The sequence below is a fragment of the Lycorma delicatula genome, chromosome 12, assembly GCF_047948215.1.
Source record: "Lycorma delicatula isolate Av1 chromosome 12, ASM4794821v1, whole genome shotgun sequence".
Classification (NCBI taxonomy): Eukaryota; Metazoa; Arthropoda; class Insecta; order Hemiptera; family Fulgoridae; genus Lycorma; species Lycorma delicatula.
In genome coordinates this window covers 10229890-10250402 of record NC_134466.1, presented here as the reverse complement: position 1 = coordinate 10250402, position 20513 = coordinate 10229890, and the positions used below count along the sequence as shown (strand labels likewise).

The 20513-nt window shown below is 35.1% G+C and overlaps 1 protein-coding gene across 2 annotated transcripts in view; it reads left to right on the top strand.

Moving 5' to 3' along the window:
• LOC142332895 (coiled-coil domain-containing protein 39-like) overlaps nucleotides 1–20513 on the top strand; it is an 81855-nt gene that overhangs the window by 26535 nt on the left and 34807 nt on the right. For both annotated transcript variants that reach the window (XM_075379588.1, XM_075379587.1), the window contains exons 8-11: nucleotides 3659–3874; nucleotides 6226–6441; nucleotides 13903–14070; nucleotides 17068–17322. In XM_075379588.1, coding sequence (XP_075235703.1) covers nucleotides 3659–3874; nucleotides 6226–6441; nucleotides 13903–14070; nucleotides 17068–17322 — 855 coding nt within the window. The remainder of the gene's footprint in view (nucleotides 1–3658; nucleotides 3875–6225; nucleotides 6442–13902; nucleotides 14071–17067; nucleotides 17323–20513) is intronic.

Sequence of the window (20513 nt, the reverse complement as noted above, 5' to 3'; positions counted from 1 at the left end):
CATGTTCTTCCCAAAACACTATGGTTGATCAACTAAGGCAGAACTTAGACCTCTGCTTGTTGAACGGTGGATCATACACATTTGCATCATCTTTATCAGGTATATTTTTGTGCATCAATCTGTCCTTATGTTCAACAACCCTACTCCCTCCCGGGTCTTAAAATTTGGAAGCTTGTCTCTGAAAATTTCTTTGGAAGCGATCGTAGACCACTTGTAAAAAGTGGACTGAATCAGATAAAAGGATTCCTTTGGCCAGTATGACAAATGCGATAGCACAATCCACCAACTTACCAGGTTTCCACACCAAATTCTCAATAGCGCAAATGAATTCATCTCTTTAACATTGGGAAAGCCAAGGCTTGCTGTTCCTTGGTGGGATGAAGACTGCAGGCATGTACTAAGGAGCTGTACTAAGGAACTGAGTCTGAACACAGTCACCGCAACCAATCGGACTGGAAAGCAGTAGAATACTTGATACTGCGCTAATTGAGTGGCAAATACATTCAGAAGGTAGTTTAGGACAATTTCACTTACTATATCACACTTTCCTGAGTTTGTGAGATATAAGTTGAAGGTAGAAAATATCCCATTCATAATTGGAGACTCACAAGTGAATTAAACATGCCCTTTTTGTATAATGAGGAAGGTATGCCTTGAATAGTTCTCGGGACACTTCCTCTAGAAATCATATCAGGCTCAGTATCTTATCACACCTCCCAGATACTGCATTATAACATCTTTTCTGTATCTATAATAGAATATTCTCTAACCACACGTTTCCAAATTCTTGGTCAGTAGCACTGGTGATTCCTGTACTGAAACCAGGTAAAGATAAATCATGCCCCACAAGTTATCATCTTATCTGCTTAACCATTATCCTGTGCAGGATACAACTAAACTGTCGTCTAGTTGTGGTACCTCGAGAAAAACTCTCAGATTGTCTCTGTGCGGTTTGCGCCAAGGTAGACCATCTATGGGTCATGTGGTTGCTCTTGAATTTATCATTCAAAAAGTCTTTTTACTTTACCAATGTCTGGTTGCTGTATTTTACAATTTGCAAAAGGCTTACAACACAGCATGAAGGAGAGGAATCCTAAATACACTTCATGAATGGAATATGCAAGGGGATTCCCCTTGTATTCATCAGGGGTTTCCTTAATAATCGGTACTTCTGAGTTGGTACATTGATATCTGAAAGTTTTTAAAGGGAAGTGTCTTATTACTTTATCATAGCCATAACTAGTACAATAAACTTTATGTGAAAACCTATTATCTGTTCTTTATTTGTTGATGATTTTTCAATTTACGTAGTATCTAGAACTTTCTCTACTAGTGAGAAGCTACTCCAAAATACAATAACCAGTTTTTGATTGTGTTGTAAAATGACTGGATTTATGTTTTCTCTGGAGCAAAACAAAACGCGTCTGCTTTTCATGTTTATGGGAAGATGTTGACCTTCAACTGTTTTGCATGGTGAACCAGTTGAACCATGCACACAGGTTAGATTTTTAGAAATGTGGTTTGACAAACGACTAATGCGGGTGACAGTTACAGGAGCTGAAGGTAAAATATTTAAAAGTCCTAGACATGCTGAAAGTTTTACCTAATACTTGATGGGGAGCTGATTGAGTATTCATGTTGCATTTCTACCAAATTCTAGTCTGTTCTCGCTTGGACTACGGCTGTGTGGCTTATTAGTCCGCACGAGCTACTGTTCTTAGAATGCTAGATGCAGTCCGTCATTAATTCATCCGTCATGCAACAATCCATTATTTATTCATGCATCTTGCTCCAGTTGAATTTTGTTCAAGCCATTTGATAAGTCTACTCATGGAAAGTGGTGAGCCATTTCTGTGCAATACACTGAACGTAGCTTGTATTAAACTGCAACAAAACATCTAATTTTTTATGTGATGTTACTACCCCCTTTGGCGGCCTTCTCTCATGAAATATTGCTCCAGTCTTGGTCAATATAAATAAAAGTACATGAATCTTGTTTTCTTAAGAAACAAATTTTTTAATATTGTAAGTAGTGTGAATCCAGATGTTATATAGCCTATACAGACAGCTGTAGAGATGATAATTCTATTGGTTGTGCTTTTGTGATTGGCAATAGGACATACATGTTTGGCCTTCCCAGTATCATCAGTGTTTTTGTTGCAGAGCTGTTTACAATTAACAAGGCCTTAAATGTACTTAGCCCAACATTCCAATACATACTTGTCTATTCAGATTCTAAGAGTGCCTTGCAAGCCATTAGTGATATGACATCCTATTGTCTGCGATATACAGTCTGTCATCTCTGTAATGAACTCAGTGTAATACAACTGTGAGCTTCTGCGCACAGTCATACTGGAATTTCAGGCAATGAGCTTGCTGATAGTATAGCAAAATAGGCCTGTTCACAACCTCCATTCACTAATCACATTGTTTCGAATGATCTTGTCTGTTTTCTGAAGAGGGTGGTACATTATGAGTGACATGGTGAATGGAATGCTACCAAGAATAATAAACTTCATCCAACTAAGCACACTCTATCACTGAGGAGCTCTTCATGCAGAAATAACCGTCAAGAGAAGGTTATTATTTGCTGTTTGTGAATAGGGCACATAGGCTCACTTGTGGATATCTGATTATTAAAACAGACGCACCCCTTTATGCTAGCTGCAGTGCCAACTCTCTGTGCACTGCATCCTTGTGGATTATATCTGTTATCTGGCATTGCATCACAAGTTTAAACTAGGGGCTGACATGCAAAGTATGTTGGGGAACAATGAACTGATATCAGATATCTAGCAATTTTTAAAGGCTGTGCATCTTGATTAAAAAATTGGATTATTCATAGGGTCCTTTTCATCTGTGTATACCATTTGGCTGTGCTGGATGTTAATTTTGTTCTTTTATGTTCTTTGGTTTTATTTCGCTACCAACATATGTCTTGGACTCTTTCCATTTATGCTGTACAGTTTATTTAGTTGTCTCTTTATATGTTTACTATATAAATATCATATCCAAGTGCTTTAATATTTAGTTTAGTTTTTATTTTATGTGTTTTTTTCCAGATGATGATGTGAAAATGTTTATTGCCCCCAAAAAAAAAGTTGGCGCTCTATTTCCATTTATAAGTACCAAAAACTGAAGTCGTATGCAATTTTCATTCTAGATAGGGGATTGTTTTAAATAGTTACTAATAAAATCTTGTTAGTGTTGGTCTTACCATTTAAAAAAAAATAGTTTCATGATTTTCTTTTCTGAATTAAAGTAATTTAAAATTGTATTTTGAATTCATTTTTTGCCTCTGATTTTTGTTTGCTGGAGGTCCTTACCACCCTCTTAGTGTTGTTTTTTATTTTGTCCTTGTGAACCAGAATTGGCAAAATTAAACAGTAATTCTAACTACAGTAACCTTATTATTACTGACTGAGGTAACCTTTTATGTTTGATATTTGGCCAGTATAATAACTCTCTGTTGTTTATTCCTAAAGAAGAAATTGATTAATCAGTCGGTCTACATTCTGATTAAATATTTTTTTAGTTACTAAACTGTTTATAAAATTAATATAAAAATGAGTGTGAATGAATGTATAAGTGTGTCATAATTTACATTTTTACTGTTGTTTTGATTCCAGATTCTATTTTATTTTATTTTCTGCCATAGGCAAAATTAATGCAGTCAATGTTATCAAATCTTGGAGCAAAAGTTACTGAGCATCGAAGTTTGACATCAGTTAATTCAGCGAAATTAGAAAGTAAAACTTCATTTTTACAGAGGGCATTGGAATTCCATGAACAACTTAAGCATCAATATGATAGGTTGATAACAGAAACTGTATCGCAAGTAGAAGCCAACCATCATTTAGAAAATATTAAAGAGGTAATTTTTTTTCTCTCTTCTAAGTTGAATATAAAACAAATTGTTTTATAACAGAAAAGAATACATTAATCTGTTGCTCAAAATACACAATATCAACAGAATCTTTACAACTAACTTTGCAGCCCCAGTGCAGACTAGCTAGGCATATGGTCATGCATATAACATTCAAAAAAAATTTGCACTTAAAGAATGTGAAACAACTTATTCACAGAATTTCTACGACTCCACATTTCTATTTCGATCTTTCTTTTTTCTGCATAGTATGACTACTAAAACCATATTATTTGTCAAAACTATCAAACCAAAATCAACTACATTCCAAATAAAACTAAATGTAAAGAAAAATCCAATGGCTAATTCAGATCATTAATCTTCATTAAAAGGTATAACATGAAAAAATTCTAACAAAGAATAAAAAATAGAAAGATTTATTAATTAAAAAGGCTTTAAGACTAACATTGGAGTTTGCTCTTAATTTTCTCAAATTTGTATTAGGGAAAGTGAAATACATTTTACAATAAAGTTTTAAAAGATTAAAACCTCAAATTGTGTTTTTATCCATTCAATATTTTTTTACACCCACAAAAATCCCCAGCCAGTACGACTTGATGTAGTAAAGAGTAATTGTAGCTATTTCTGATATAAAGCCCTATGACACTGTTCAATTTTGTGATCTGTTTTATTTATTAATTTATTTGTACACAGGAGTGCACGATGTTCATTACACAAGCCATAACTACATACATATTATCAATAAAAAAAAAACATTGTTTAAAATAGACAGATTTCAGATTGCATGTAATAATTGGAACATCTTCTATGAAAATAAATAACAACAAAGGTACAGACTTTATTTTTGAGTACTTCAGTAATTCAGTTAATTTATTTATGACAAAATTCTGGGACCATTTGTTTTCAATGAAGACCTTACAGGAGATGCCATACATTCATTTCTTGAAAAATAATTTGCCTGCTCTTTTGGAGAATGTACTTTACAAACTAGATTGTAAATGATCTTACAGCACGATGATGCAACGCCACATTTTTCTGTAGTAGCTAGAAATCACTTGAATGCTAATTTCTTAAATTGGATTGGACATGGGTGACCAATCGATTAGCCATCACAATCCCCTGACTTAACACCACTAGATTACATCATTTGGGGCCATATGAAAACTATAGTATATCAACACAAAGTTAATACCAAAGAAGGGTTAATTAATTCATATTTTAATGAGTTAACTCATTAAAATATGAAATGCTATTGAAGTTATATTAAACGATGCTGAGATGATATGGAAAGGCACTGGAAATATCTGCATATCAGAAATTTCCTCATGGAAATATCAGGCAGAGTACTATGTACGTTGTGAGAGAATTTCAAACAATTATTGTAACTGAGGTTTGTTATTCTGTTATCATTTACCATTTCATGTAGTTTCTTTTGTTTTTCTGTATCAAGAATAATGTTTATTATGTACAGAAAGAATAATATTTTCTATCTATTTTTCGTCTGTTTTGCTTTAATAAAAGCTGATTTTTAAAAGTTTTTATTTTAATTTTTATTGGCTGAATTTACATTAATTTTCACAGAATTAAATTTTGTACAATCTTTTACTAAATCTTCTGCATTTGTCATGTAACAAAGCTATTGTACTGCAAACCTAAAAAAATAAATTATATCTCATATTTTAACCTTCTGAAGTTACAACTCTGGAACCTGTTTTATCCTATTTCCCAGCTCAAATTATATAAGAAACCACCAACTTCACTCGTTAATTTGGGTCCCAAAAATTACAGTATGGCTTCTTTTTATTAGAAGAACTGAAGTACAGGCGAAATGCTAGCCATTACTCAACGCCAAATAAAGTTAAATGTGAACTATTTTCACCAGTAGAAGATGTCCTGAAAGTTCCTTTATTTCTTCTTGGGACGCCTGTATATATTATATTACTAGCTTTTACAACTGCATAGGATCACTTTAGTCAGTCCATTATCAAAGTCTCTTCAAACTCCTATAAAGTCTACATGAACTCTTGTTTCATATAGAAATTCAGCTGGAACAACTGAACACCTGATTTGTAAAGTCACTAAGACCAGTTATGTTTATACCTTACTGATGTTGCCAGTTTTTGATAACTGACATAATTATGATGATGTGAAATACATTTTGATCAAAAAGAAATTATTGTATCAAAAATATACATCGATATAAACCACAGATTAGCTGTGGTTTGTACTAACAGAGTTTGAGTATATTTGGAAAGTTAAGACAGATGATTATAATTTTTTTTTTAACATCTTAATGACTTGCATTTAATATTTTCAAATGTACTCATATATTTTTACAGGAAGTGCTGAAAGGTGTGAAATTAGTTGATAAAGATAATGAGAAGTTGAAAAAAATGCTTGCTGAGCAATGGACTGAATATTCTGAATTAAAATGTAAGGCTAGTTTACGACTTACTGAGTTAAGACACAATCATGCTGCTTGTAAAGGACTTGGTAAACATATTAATGAAATAAAGAGAGAGATCCATCATCAGCATGAGCTACTATACAGCAATGTAAGTACAATTAAAGACATACATATTTGCTTATTCCACTAATTTCATGCTTCCATTACTTTGGAGATCATCCTTATTGACCTGAGAAGTCAGGTTATTTCATCCCGGGTTGTTAAACTAGTCTTCTGCACAGCTGCTTAGTCATGTTTCCATTAACCTCGCTACTAAATTGAAAGACAACCATTCAGTAATTTTGCAGCAATAATAATACAAATTCTCTACATGAGTTTACAGTTCATATGAAATCACCTTATATGGCCTTATGATCACATACTACTTATTAGTCTTTACATTTCTAGAAACATTTTTCATAGTTCTCTTTCGGAATGGCTACCAGCTGTGCAGTTGCATTCATTATCTCCTCCCAGTTATCAAATTAGGATTTTTTTCAACAGCATCTTCAACACTATAACACATCCAGAAATCAAAAGGAGCTGTCTCTGGTGCCTAAGAGCCTGGTGAAGTTGAGGATTTAATATTTGATCAAGGAATTATAGATCAGATATGATGAATAGGATAGATGCATTATTGTGATAACAACTTCTACCTACATGATTTTCACAGATCTGCTTTCTTGTGCTGAATTTCATCACAAATTAGACTATTGTTCAAGTTTTTCAAATTTGATACGGACATAACTTGAGTTTTTTGTAACCTTATAAGCAACCCTTACAGAGAATCCCATCTATTGAAGTTTCCCGAGAGACTTCCCTGAAAAGCATAAAAGCAACTAATGAATGTCATGCAAATTTATCATGTAATGCTGTGTTTACAATCTGCTAACATTTTTTTTTCACAAAATCTAGAAATTAAAACAAATTACTGGTCAATCTATTTAGCACTGCACTATCAAAAAAATTATCTGTATAAAATTTAAGTCCAAGAATTAAGTATATTCTGTGCTTGTGAAATTGGCATCCCTTTTGTACTGCCGTGAAACTAATGGTAAAGACAGAGGATAAGTCCTACAATTTATGCATTTTGACCTTATCTAGTGCAGTCTCAATCTTATAGCAACAAAACTTCCAGGTATTATTGGTGTCCCATTTTGGATGACTTTTTTTGAAAAACTAACCTCTCTACCTACTCAAATGTTGAATATATATTTTTAATTTATCATCAAATAGAGTAAAGAGTTCAGGTTAACATGACAGCTTATTTAAGCTATGATTGATTTTCAAATGAGATGGTTTCCTGATTGTAAAGATCTTGTTGAAAAATAATGATTGCTAGATAGGTTTAATAAGAAAGCAAGGAAACTTTGGAATGAAATATTAGGTTAAAGAAAATAAATATCACATGTTATAGGTCAGAATTTCATTTATTCTTTAATTTGTACTAGGTGGTTTATATTAATAGAATTTAAAATTATATGCTTAACAATACTCGTATATTTGTTACTTTACTAAAATCTTAATCTTTAAGATTAAAGTGTAAAATTCATAATACTACTCAGTACTGTTAAGTAGTTTTTAAATTCTATTAAATAAACCATCTAGTATAGAATAATAAGACATATCTTACTTAATTTTTCATGAAAGTACTTTTGCAGGATCCCGCATCCTCAGTCATGATTGAAATAACTTTGTTGTTGCAGGATAAAAATTTAGAAAAGTAGTATTCAAATAATAAAACCATATTAAAATAATAAAAACGGTATTAGTTTATTTTATGAGTGCTGCTATATGTTGCAGTTTTTATAAGACTGTCTCCCTCAGTTTTTATAAATACTGTCTGATGTTTTATCAAAATGAAAATTTTTTTGTACTTATATGTGTAATACTTTTCTAATATATTTAATTTTATGCCATCTATATTAGTTTCTAATATTTTTAAATGTGTGTTAATATCAGAAAATATAAGAAACAACTGACACTGCAGGGCTCTGGGGCCACCACTACCGCTGTAGTGGGGACCCAACTGCTGCTGAGGGTAACTGTCTGATTCCAATGGACAAGTCACAATTCCCCGACTTCAGCTGAGCCGACATCACCGAAGACCATCTTCCGGACCCAACAGTTCTTCTCAGAGCTACCTCACAAAACACACTAATGGCCCTTTTCAGGGCCACCACTCCAAAAACCTCAAACAGCCCTTTTCAGGACTATCACGAGGTTTTAAAGTGCCACATGCCTTTGAAGCCATTCAGCCACAAGTGGCATCCAACATGGGACAAAGATCATCTGGGCGAGAGGACTAGACCTAGCCATACTCTGCCCACCACAGGTTAGCAGTCAGACCAACACAAGACACCCAACAACATTGACTGCCTGGTTGTGGACACCCATGCAGTATTTCCGCCGGTGACAATGGCAACCTTCAGCGGCCTGCCACTTGAAGACCCAAAACTGTTCCTATCTCGTCTACAAACTCGTTTACAAGAACAGAGTGCCTATTGAGCAATGGACAGAGTATGCTGAAAGGAGAAGAATTGTCCTGGACCAGGCAATACAGAAGCCTACAACTTGATATATAATATTATATATAATAACTATATTGATTTCATAATCAATATAACCGCCCGCAGACTACTGCCAAGCTCTGATCTCAACTTTATGGACAAACACAAGGAGCTAATGAATCTGTGGAGCTTTCCCTGTTGCAGAAGAGGAAACTCATTCACCGACTAGCTCCCGGTAGTGAAGTTGCCTTCTTACCAATACTGCTGGAACAGCTCAGACCTCAGATTTGATTTTCACTGCGAGCGGCAACCATCCATGATATTAATAACTTGCTACATCGGGTCATCATCATTGAAGCAGACGAGCAGGAGATCCGCGCTTCGATGAGTGCCCACAAAATCCGCGGTAGTTCTGGGCAAAGCTCGCTGGATCGAGTATGCGAGCTTCAACCGGATACTTCCATGGCTAGAACAAATGACAAGAAAACTCGACGTAGAAGCAGTTTGGCTCTATGGTGTCATTATTACCCAGAGTGCCATTTACAACGGGACTACTCAATAAAGAAATCGCAGCAGGGAAACAAGTAACATCCTTAACAGCAGAGAAATTGTGTCCCAGCTGGTCATAAAATACTTGGGAATCTGAGTTGACTCCAGACTAAGGTTTAATACTCACGTACTCCTGACTTGTAAGAAGGCGGAGAAAACTAGGAGGCGTATTGCTAGCCTACTCCCGAATAGGCCCACCCAACAAAGGAGGAAATTGCTTAGTGGTGTGGTCTGTTCAGCCCTGCTATATGGCGCTGAGTTGTGGGCGGGTGTTATTAGATTTGCCAAGTACAAGGGTGTTGCATCAGAGTAGCGGCAGCCTATAGGACGGTGTCTACGATGACGGTTGAAGTGATTGCTGGACTCCCGCCTGTAGACTTGATGATAATACGGCGTAACAGAATTAGGGAACTGAGAACACTTCCATTAGAGGAAAGGAAGCGCTCTGCTGAAAAACTAGAAGAGGAGATCGCACAAACATGGCAGGAGACATGGGACACGAAGGTTAGGTGGACCGATCGCCTTATTGGGGACATCAAGGGGTGGTACCGGAGGACCCATGGCACGCTGAGTCTTGAATTAACACAATTCCTGGCGGGTCATGGGGTATTCAGGTCTTATTTGTACAGATTCGGGCTCGACCTGTCTGAAAATTGCCCGGAGTGCAAGGTAGAAGAGAACCCCAAACATGTATTCTTTCTGTGCCCACGATTCGCCATAGCATAGAGAGATACTCGGCAACCTGAGATGTGAGCCCATGTTTCGCCCTGAAAATACCTTACGGATTCTATCAAGGTGAGGCACAGTGGAAGACTGTGGAAAGATTAGTCAGGACAGTCATGAGGAAGTTAGATTTATATGAGGAGTCCCGCAGAAGAGAATGGCGTCGGAGGATGCGGGAGCAGACAGGTTCTCGGCTGAGTGCCTAGGGGATCCCCCATACGTGTGGGTGTCGCCTGGGTGCGATGAGGCCGGGGACACTGCTTATGCATCTGATAGTGGCAATTGGTGTGGTCTTTGACTGCTGTGTGTGTGTGTGTGTGTGTGTGTGCGCGCGCGCGCGTGTGTGTGTGTGTGTGTGTGTGTGTGTGTGTGTGTGTGTGTGTGTTGCATGAGTGTTGTGGATGTTAGAAGCTTTGTCCTGTTTTCTTACACGATTCTTATGTGATGTTATCTTTGTATTTGATTTGCTGTATGTGTTGTTTCCAGTGCTGTTGTTTGTGTGGTGTGTGATATCCTGTTGGTTTATGACTGTGTGCACGAGCGATTCCCCCTTCTTCTGACGAAATGTTTTCATAAGCCGTACCAGGAAGGGGGAAGCCACGGGTGGAGGTTTAATCGGTAGTGCGCAGGTATATATAGCCCTTGGTTATAACTGGCAGAACCTGTTAGTGAGTCCAACACTGCTTAGGCGCCCATAAATGGGGTTTCTCCACCTCTTTAAAAAGGGAAACTAGAAAGGGTCCTGGCTGTGGAGCCAACCGGGGCCCTCCAATCAACTAGGCTCGGACATCCCTAGAATCAGCATAGAAATAGCAGGACGACTCACGAAGGCAGCCATAGATTCTGTGACCAACTTTAGTTTTGGAAGAGCTGAGCTGTTACCGTGGTAAGACAATTCCAACACAGACTCAAGATAGATCTGGCATTAAATTCTACTTCCTGCCGTACCGCGGGAGTGGTGCAAAAAGAGCTTCTCTGCAGTGACACGATAATTCCCACAACGCTTCTGCTAATCCTGGGACTTCGGGAAGAATACATCTTGGACATGTTTGGCTGAAAAAGCAACATGCCGTGTTTGACTACAGTCGTGGCTGCCTCCATTTGGGTAGGGAAACCTGCAAAACCGTTTTTTGGCTCGATCAATCTGAACCTGCAGCATCAAAACTGAACTGGTCGGTAGTGAAAAATATAGTACCTCCTGAAGTAAAGACAAGATTGGAGATGGTGTTGAAGTGGCACCAAGGGAGTACTTTCCAACACTCCCTTGCAGCCAAGTCGATCAACACTACATGGGATTCGACTTCGGGAAGGAAGTCGACAGTTTCTCTTACTGATGCAACAGTACAGTGAAGAAAAGAAACTGATTATAAGAGAACAAGTGGACGAAATGCTGAGGCAGGAGATGATAGAGCTGTCGACATCGCCCTACAGCTTCAGTAGTCATTGTTAAGAAGAAGGACTCTTCGTCACGTTTTTTTATAGACTTTCGGCGCCTGAACATCACGTAAAATGTGGACTCACCACTGCCACTAATCTATGAGACTATTAAAGACCTGGGAAGCATCCACATCTTCTCTACAATCGACCTTAAAAGTGGCTATTGGCAGATACCCCTGGAGGAATCAGCCAAACGGTTTACAGCCTTTTCAGTTCCAAATGGCGGCCGAAACCAGTTCCTTGTCATACCGTTCTGTGTGAAAAATACAACTAGCACATTCCAGCCTATAGTGCATGACGTCTCACTGGCCTCCTCCGCCAGTGCTGCTGCCTGGTCTATCTGGACATCATTGTTTACAACAACAGCTGGGAAGAACACTTACGCCAGCTAGACTTGGTTCTGGAACGCCTACAACTTCACCATTTGACATGCTCTTTGGAGAAATGCCAATTTGGCCGAGACAAGTTGTCATTTTTAAGCCATGGAATCACACCCACGGGCAATATTCCGCCACAGGAACACCTACGGGCCATCATCGAACACAAGATTCTGGGGGTCAAGAAAAGAGCTGCAAAAATTCCTCGGTACCTGTAACCGGCTGCGAGAATATATCCCAAGATTCTCAGAGCTTTCCGTGCTGCTGATTCACCTGCTGCAGGGGAAACACTGGAAATGAACAGATACTACACACCAAGCCTTCGAATATGTTCGGCAGGCTTTCAGTAGACCGTTGAAGTTCTCGGCCGGATCCAGAACTTCCTACAGTCTTGCAAATCGACGCCATTCAACGAGGAGTGGGAGCCGTGCTTTATTAGCAAGCCAAAAATAGGGAGCGAAGAGTCATCTCCTACGCCAACACGAGGCTTTCAGAGGCAGAGAAGCCAATTCAATTCAAGCTCTCCAATGAGCTTGAATACCTTGCCCTTGTGGGGGCAATCAAACTCTACCGACCGTATCTTGAAGACCTTCATCCTCAGAACTGATAACAAGGCTAAGGGAGTTAACTGATAACTTTGACATGGCTAAGGCAGGCCATTGGGCAGAAAACAAAATATAATCGCCTGACCTTATTGATTAAAAGTTTACATTAGAGCACTGTCCTGGCCAGAATGAACTACCAGATCTGTTATAAAGAGAACCTGCTGAAGAAGAAAATACTAAAATGGTGCGGGATGAAGATAGACTAAACCCGACTGAAAGCGGCCAAGAAGTGAGTGGAGCAGTTACACCCCGACTGCAAGAGGTCGTCGCCACTTCTCTGTTTCAACAGGTGCAGGAGGCACAAGAAGCCTTTGCAGATTGCCAACGATTACACCAGGATTCAAATTCGGCCTGCGGCACTCATATCAGAGTGGATGAAGACTGTGTTGTTTGGACAGCAGGATGTAGCACTAGGGCAGGACCTCGACCAGTGGGAGTATGTCCCACTCGGCAACCGCTCGTCTATCATACAGCACTACCACAACGCTCCAGAAGCCGGTTATCCCGGAGCAAAAGAGACCTGGCGGACAATCCGCCAATACTAAGATTGGCAGAGCCTTACGAAGGACGTTTGGCAGTACACCTGGGCCAGCTATAAACGAGGGCCAAACCCTCCACCAGACAATCATCGACCTCAGAGGCCTACAACTTGTTGGAAGCATGCAATTGGCTTAATGGGTCCATATCCAGAAACGGAACGAGGCAATAGGTCCCTAGTAGTGGTGACTGATCCTCTGGTGGTTTCCTCTGGGTGGAGGGTAGGCTTGTTCAACAAACTGACCTGGACATAGTCTTCAGCTATTTGGAGGAGGAAGTGTTTTGCCACTGAAGCTATCCTATGTCCTCAGCTAAGTTTCATTCATGGACAGCTGCCTCTTCAAAATTTAATTATATCAAATATTCAGAATTTTTTGACAAGAAATTTTAGAAAATAATTAATTATCTAAAAAATTCAAGTATATAAAAATACTTAACCCATTATTGACTACAATAAATGATATTTAGAATAAAGATAAGTAATAATATAATTTTTTGCCAAGTGGTGAAAATGGCAAGTCCAGAAATCAGTAGTTATAGCAGTTATGTCATAACATCATGAGATGTCATTTGCATGTTTTTTTCATAACTTAATTAATAAAGAAGCAAATGTTAAAAATCAAGGTGGAGGAAAACTTTAATTTTTGCAAATTCAATGTGCCTAATATTTTTAAAATGAATATTCCTGTTATTCAAAATGTTAAGTCCTTGATTTTTTACTTCAATGCTAGACTCCTTAAGAAATTCAGTTAGATATTAAATATTATTATTATTTCTAGTTATATTTTATATTATTTTTATTACTATTAATATTTATATATTTTGTTAACAGAGACATACTTTAACTAAAATTTTAAGCAAAATAGCAAAAATTAAAGGTGAGAAACAAGATATTTATGTAAAAGAAAAGTTATGTTCTAAGATACATGAGCTAGAAGTAATTTATAAAGAAAAGGCTGATGATTACACATTGATCAGCGGACAAGTGAAGCATACCGAGGTAAGTAATGCTGGTATATACACACACACACACACACACACACACACTTAATTTCTAATCCAGTATGTCCTTAACGATTTTTGTTTCAAGCATGTGTATTAGGGAGTTTTCTAGAACTGTAAGATTTTGTAAGAGAATTATCATGTGGTAATTCACAAGTAAGGATGTAGTTGCAGTAAAGTAATACAAAATTTATAATTAATAATTTTTTATTTATACAAATTGCAGGTTTAAAATGTGTATAAAAATAATTGGATAGATGCAACTATTGGCTGATTGTGATTTTTAGATAAGATTTTTTCCTATCTAGCATGCTTATGAGGGTTGAGCCCTGATTGATTTTATAAATGGTTTTTATTTATTCTTATACTAATTAAGGGTAACCACTAGTATTTTAATACCTTGATAAAATTTAATAATTTTTTTCATTAAGAACAAAAAATAACAAAAATTTAACATAATTTTAAATTCGAAGCTAAACTAAAAGCAAAGATAAAACTTTTTATAAAAAAAATAATAAAAAATAATATTAAAAATTGATCATATATTAAACCTAAGTCAATAAAACAAAATTAGTTAACCACTCAAAGTAAATCGCTTTAGTATGTTTATAAAAAGTTACCTCAGAAGTATGGTTCATGAATATTGACCATTTCTCGTACTATATTTTACTTTCAGTAGTATTATTTCTAAAGTCATTATTATTTTACATATGATAATTGAATTATAAAATTAGATTATTCCCATATTGATTAGAACCATATACAAATATAATACACTTGTTTCACTGCAGAAAGGGATACATTAATCTGTCGTTTTATATTACTTTTCCCAGTCTTTTTATGGCTGTAATGTTTCTAAAGCACCTAAAGTACATGAGGTACCATTCATAGATACTTTCTCTGAGAGCAATGATATTCATTGCTAAACTGTTAACAACCATACTAAAGGTATGGTTGAACAGGATGAAGGTAGTACATGCATTGTACTTGGAATGGCAAAAAAAAGAACTGAACAAACTTTGAAGCTGTAATGAATTTTATTCAGAATATTTAGAGAATCAATTGAGGTATCATTATGTAAAGCCAAATATACCAAGATTTTCATAAAGCAATCACTTTTATTCATGTTAATGCCAGTGATGATAGCAGATGCTCTGTCTAAAATTGATTTCTTGCCGAATTCAATTCATCTGGCCTCATTTCTTCAAGTATTGTGGCAATTCAGTTTTTGCATTCAGCAAGAGTGGAACAAACGCATATCTCTTTAATAAACTTGAAATCACACAGAGAATCATCATTATATGAGAAACTACTAATGGAGAAAAGAATAGTAGTGAATTTATATAGAAATGTTCAAGTTGTAAGATGGAAATAAAATATTCCTGGGAATCATATTCTTTGTTATTCAAAAAAAAAAAAAAACTGACTAGTGTTAAAATTGGTGAGAAAATAGTGAGAAAATCCCAAACTTCTATTTGATAGTGTGGTTAGCATCTACCAGCATCTACCTGGAAGTGAAAATATCCTTCTAGGTGATCTACAGCTTACTGTGGCATAGGAGAATTTTCTAGCACACCCCTGGTATGATACTGTTTATGGTATCTCAATGAAGAATGAATGATCTGTGCATTTTAAGTTGTCTAAGAGCATAAAAGACCTTTGGCTATTGTGAACATACTCCAGAGATTGTAGACATACTCCATACTGTTGTGGGCATTTGCCTTATCACTGCTAAAGTATATCAACTCAAAATATGTTTCCCATGAACATCTCATTTCCATATGAACGATTTGAACTTTTCTATATAGTAATATCTTTTCTACATTAGTAATTTTTCATATAATGATATCTGTATGGTTTCAGGTTCAAATATTTAATACACATCATATGTACATATGATGTACTTATTAAATGTACTTGGTGTCTTTCACTTCCCTTCCCTTCTTTTCCCCAAAAATAAATACAATAACATTGTGTGTCTCAGGACCCCATATCGTATAGTTCCTTTTCCTGATTATTCTGATATTGATAATTCCACAAGAAACGTGTAAACTTAGTACATTATGGTGATTGTTTTCTTGTTGATTTGTCTGATACTTCTTGGTTTGTCTGATAACCACCCCGTCATGACATCCTTTTATAACAATACACATCGGATCATGACATCCTTTCCTAATGTTATTTATTCTTGGTTGTAGTAGCTTTTTGAAATAAATTGTTGTTTTACTTCATTAATAAATTAAACTTGTTTAAAATTAAACCACTTTTAAACATAAACTTGTTCAGAATGGAAACTACAATTATCAAAATATGTTAATAGTTTGATATCTTTATATTGTACTAATATTGCCGCTGATATTAAAAACTGAAAATGTTGTAGTATTTAAAGAGCACAAATTGAAAATTCCATGTTTTCATAGAGTGCATTGACTTATGGAACACTCTTGTATATAAAATTTTTTTTTTATAAATTAGAAATCTTTATGGTAACTTTTGAAATCAGTTGTGCACAATTTTATAAGATAGCAGAGAAGGTGACATCACTGTTTAGGCCTATGATTTTATATCGCTCTCCCTTTGCTGTGACTTGATCACATTTCATTGATCTTGCTTAATGTAATGTGTGAGAACATGTGTACAGGAAGTGCTTAGTAAATGGTAAACATTAAGGAATTGTATAAAAACCAATGACAAAATTGAAAACATTAAACTTGCTTTAAAATACATTAAAAGTAAACATTTAAACATGTATGCTAACAGTACAAAAACTTTTAAGATTTCATTTTAAATATGTTATCATAATTTTTTTAATGCTAAATACCTCTGCTAAGATGCTGAATTTAATTAAAATTTTTTTTTGTAATGATAATTATATGAGTAGTTCCTGAGCCTTCTCTGGTTAAATTAACCAATGAACTGGTTCCTGTTTTATAGGAAAACATGTAAAGATACATGTTTTTTTTTGTTTAATTTTAATATATTTTTAACATTACAGGAAGATTTAAGAAGAATGATTAAAGAATTGGAAAGTGGAAAAAAGGAATTACATCATTTAATGAACGGTACACAGGACCGTGGCATGACTGTTGAAGGAGGTCGTAAAAAGTTATTCAGTTTACAAGAAACAAATCAACAGTTACAAGTCGAATTAAATTTATTACAGTGGAAAGTCAGTACAGTTATGAAAAAGCTTTCTAGAGAAGATGACTGTGTTTATAATTTACAAAAACAAAATCTTGAACTTGAAGCGGTAATTATTATTTTATCATCTGGATTTGATTCTGATAATTTTATTTCATTTTACTATTAGTGATTTACATTAGAATCTCTGTTTAGGGATACCCTGGTGCCTGAGATTGGTTTTTTGTACAAATATTAAATGAGAAACATAGCCCCTATAATGATGCTGACCGCCCCACCAAGTATCAAAAATACTAGTCATATTCTACAATTCCATGCATCCTTGCCATCAATTCAGGAAAAGGAATAATGAAAAAAATTTTTTCTTGTTTAAAAAAATATATGCTTGAGTTCTTATTACTTTTATGTGAATTACATTCATGAGATTCTGTATCATAAGAATATTATCTTACTTAATATTAGTTTGGTGATAATGTAAATTATAATACTGCATTTCTGGAGATATATGCATCTTATTTCCTTAAATCTAATAGCTTAATATTTAATATTTCTTGGAGTGATAACAGATAATAAAATGAATAGATTCAATATAGACGACTATGCCCAAGTCTTGACAAAAAAAAAGCTTTCATGGAACCTTTATATAATGAGAACTGTCCCTCAAAATTTAAAAATAACTTGTTATAATTGTACCTTCTATACAGTTGTGTCTGTTACACACTTTATTCATTTATTTATTCTCAAATTTTACATACATAATTTTACAATATATGCATAAAAATAAATAAATAGAGGTATACGCAGATCCCTGGGCACAAGGGCTTGAGATTTTATAATAATAAAAACACTTAAGAGACGAACTTAATAACCTATTGACAAGTAGACAAAATAGAATTTTTCAGATTTATATTACATATATCATTCCTTTTAGTGATATTGCCTGAACTGAATCAGTGATCCACTCTTTAATGTTATTTCTGATAGTTTTAATTCTTAAATTTATATTTTTCATATTTGATGGAAGTTGGTTGAACACACATATTGCTTTTACTGTACTACTTGGTGTGTATATACACTTATTTATTATTGGAAAAGTAATTATTCTATTTCTAATTATATGACTGGCTTCCTGTAGTTTATCGTTTAATTCAGAATCAGGTAGGTCAATGATTGAAGCTTGAATAACTTTTTACTTCCCTATCCAGCACTTACAGCTGAGCTACAGCTTTAGAAAGGAAAGTATTGCAATTGATCCAATTTGGGCATATGCGGTTTCCACTGGATCTTCGCTTGACAACTAAGGAACCCCAAAAACCAGATGGAAATTTTCTGAATATTCGTATATACATGTGTATGTGCACCTTATATCTCCAAAACTGCTGAACCGATTTTGACCAAACCTGGTCAGATTACTTCTATATATGGGGCACTGATGCCATTAAATTTTCAATTTAAAAGGTTAAAGGGTGAGGCTGTATAGCAAGGTGTCATCCCCAGTATCTCAAGATTTTGCCTAAGTTAAGGTGTTGGGGAAACTTACAAAAATAAAATTACAAATAGCTCGTTTTTGCCAAAAAAATATTGGACTTTATTTTTAACAGAATGAAAAACAGAATTATATAACCATGTTCATAAAAACAAAAAAAAGTGCGTAAAAACACTATTACATATTATTGTTTTGTTAAGACAAATGCTTTGCACAAAATCTCCTTGTCCAATATTTATATACAACAATCCTTAAGTAAGGTATAGGTAAACTTATTATATTAAATATTTATTTTACATAAACACAGTGTGTAATAACAATTCAGAGTATAGTAATAGTATCTTATTGTTTAACAGAGGATTAGTTTAATATTTAGTAGACGATTACTGTTTTTTGTTAATGAAAACCAAATATCTTGAGACTCACTGGCACAGAATGTAATCTGGATTATAATAACAAAGAGTTTAACGGACCAAAAACACTAATATGTTGATATTCAGTGGCACAAATATTATCTCAGTCATGGATCTTATGTGTCTACATGAGTTCCTGTTAATATTTTATTATACAGTTATAGAGAAGAAAAAGCACAAACATAATGTTTAAAGGATCTTTAACATACAATAAAAAGATTCATTGTTGTAGAATATGTGTAATTTATTTGTTAACTGCATGAAGTGTGAAGTTTGACTAAGCAATATTAGAGTTGTAAGACGCACCAATGATTCTTCAAATGAAAATGATGGTCATAGACTGTGATCAGAGAGAGACGCGATGGTCGGAGAGAGACTGAGAGAGACGATGGTCAGAGAGACTACACACAAGAGGAGAAGAAAGTGACCACAACGAGAGACTGCTGAAGCAGAAGTGAAGAAGAAGAGACGAGAGACTGCTGAAGCAGAAGTAACAAGTGATGAGAGTGACCATAACGAGAGACTGCTGAATCAGAAGTGACCTGACTCTAGTGGTGAGCCAGTTTATATAGGGTTGGTGGAGCCGAGTGATGTCGATAGAAGCAGAGTGCATCCGAAAGAAGCTGTGTGAACTGTGAAGAGCCACTAAATCATCAGGCGCCGAGTACATCCGAAAGGAGCCGAGTGAATCATCGGAAGCCGAGTGAATTGTAACATGTTTACGTTTAGTTCTTCTTTTTTTATCTTTTTTTAAAATTATACACATGAAATAATACAGAATTAAATCTTAATAAATAATCCAATACAAAAGTCATAAATAAAAATCAACTGAGCATATATTTATATGTATGTTGAATGGAATGCATTAATTTCAGTGTATGAAAAAATTTCTTATTTATAATTGAAATATTCATTAGATCGAAATACTGTTAAATTTTAGATGAAAATAAATCAAATACCAAACCAGTTGAATTAACTTAAAACTGCTTTACGCAATGGCGTAAACTTAAGGTCTTATTTTTCTTAGCATTTAATTGTTAACATTTGTTAACAATTAAAAAATAATATTTGCAAAATCCCTACCCCAAAAAATGCTCTAATTAAACTAGTGGCTAAGTGGATATACTGTGTTAATAGTACACACTCTCACCACAAGGAGCTCCAATGTAGCTCTGATTGATGTACAGCTGCTGTAGTTTTCTGCTGTTGTGATTTCTCTGGTGAGTGGTTGGAATAAATAAATGAATAATAAAGTGTAAAATTATTAAGAAATGACATTTTATTCAGTGTCAAAACATCCATGACACTCATCTCACCTGCTTTGAGTTCCATTTTGCCTGTTATTCTATTATCTAATTTTGGACTCCTAGGTTCTATAAAAATGCTTTTGCAATTAAACTA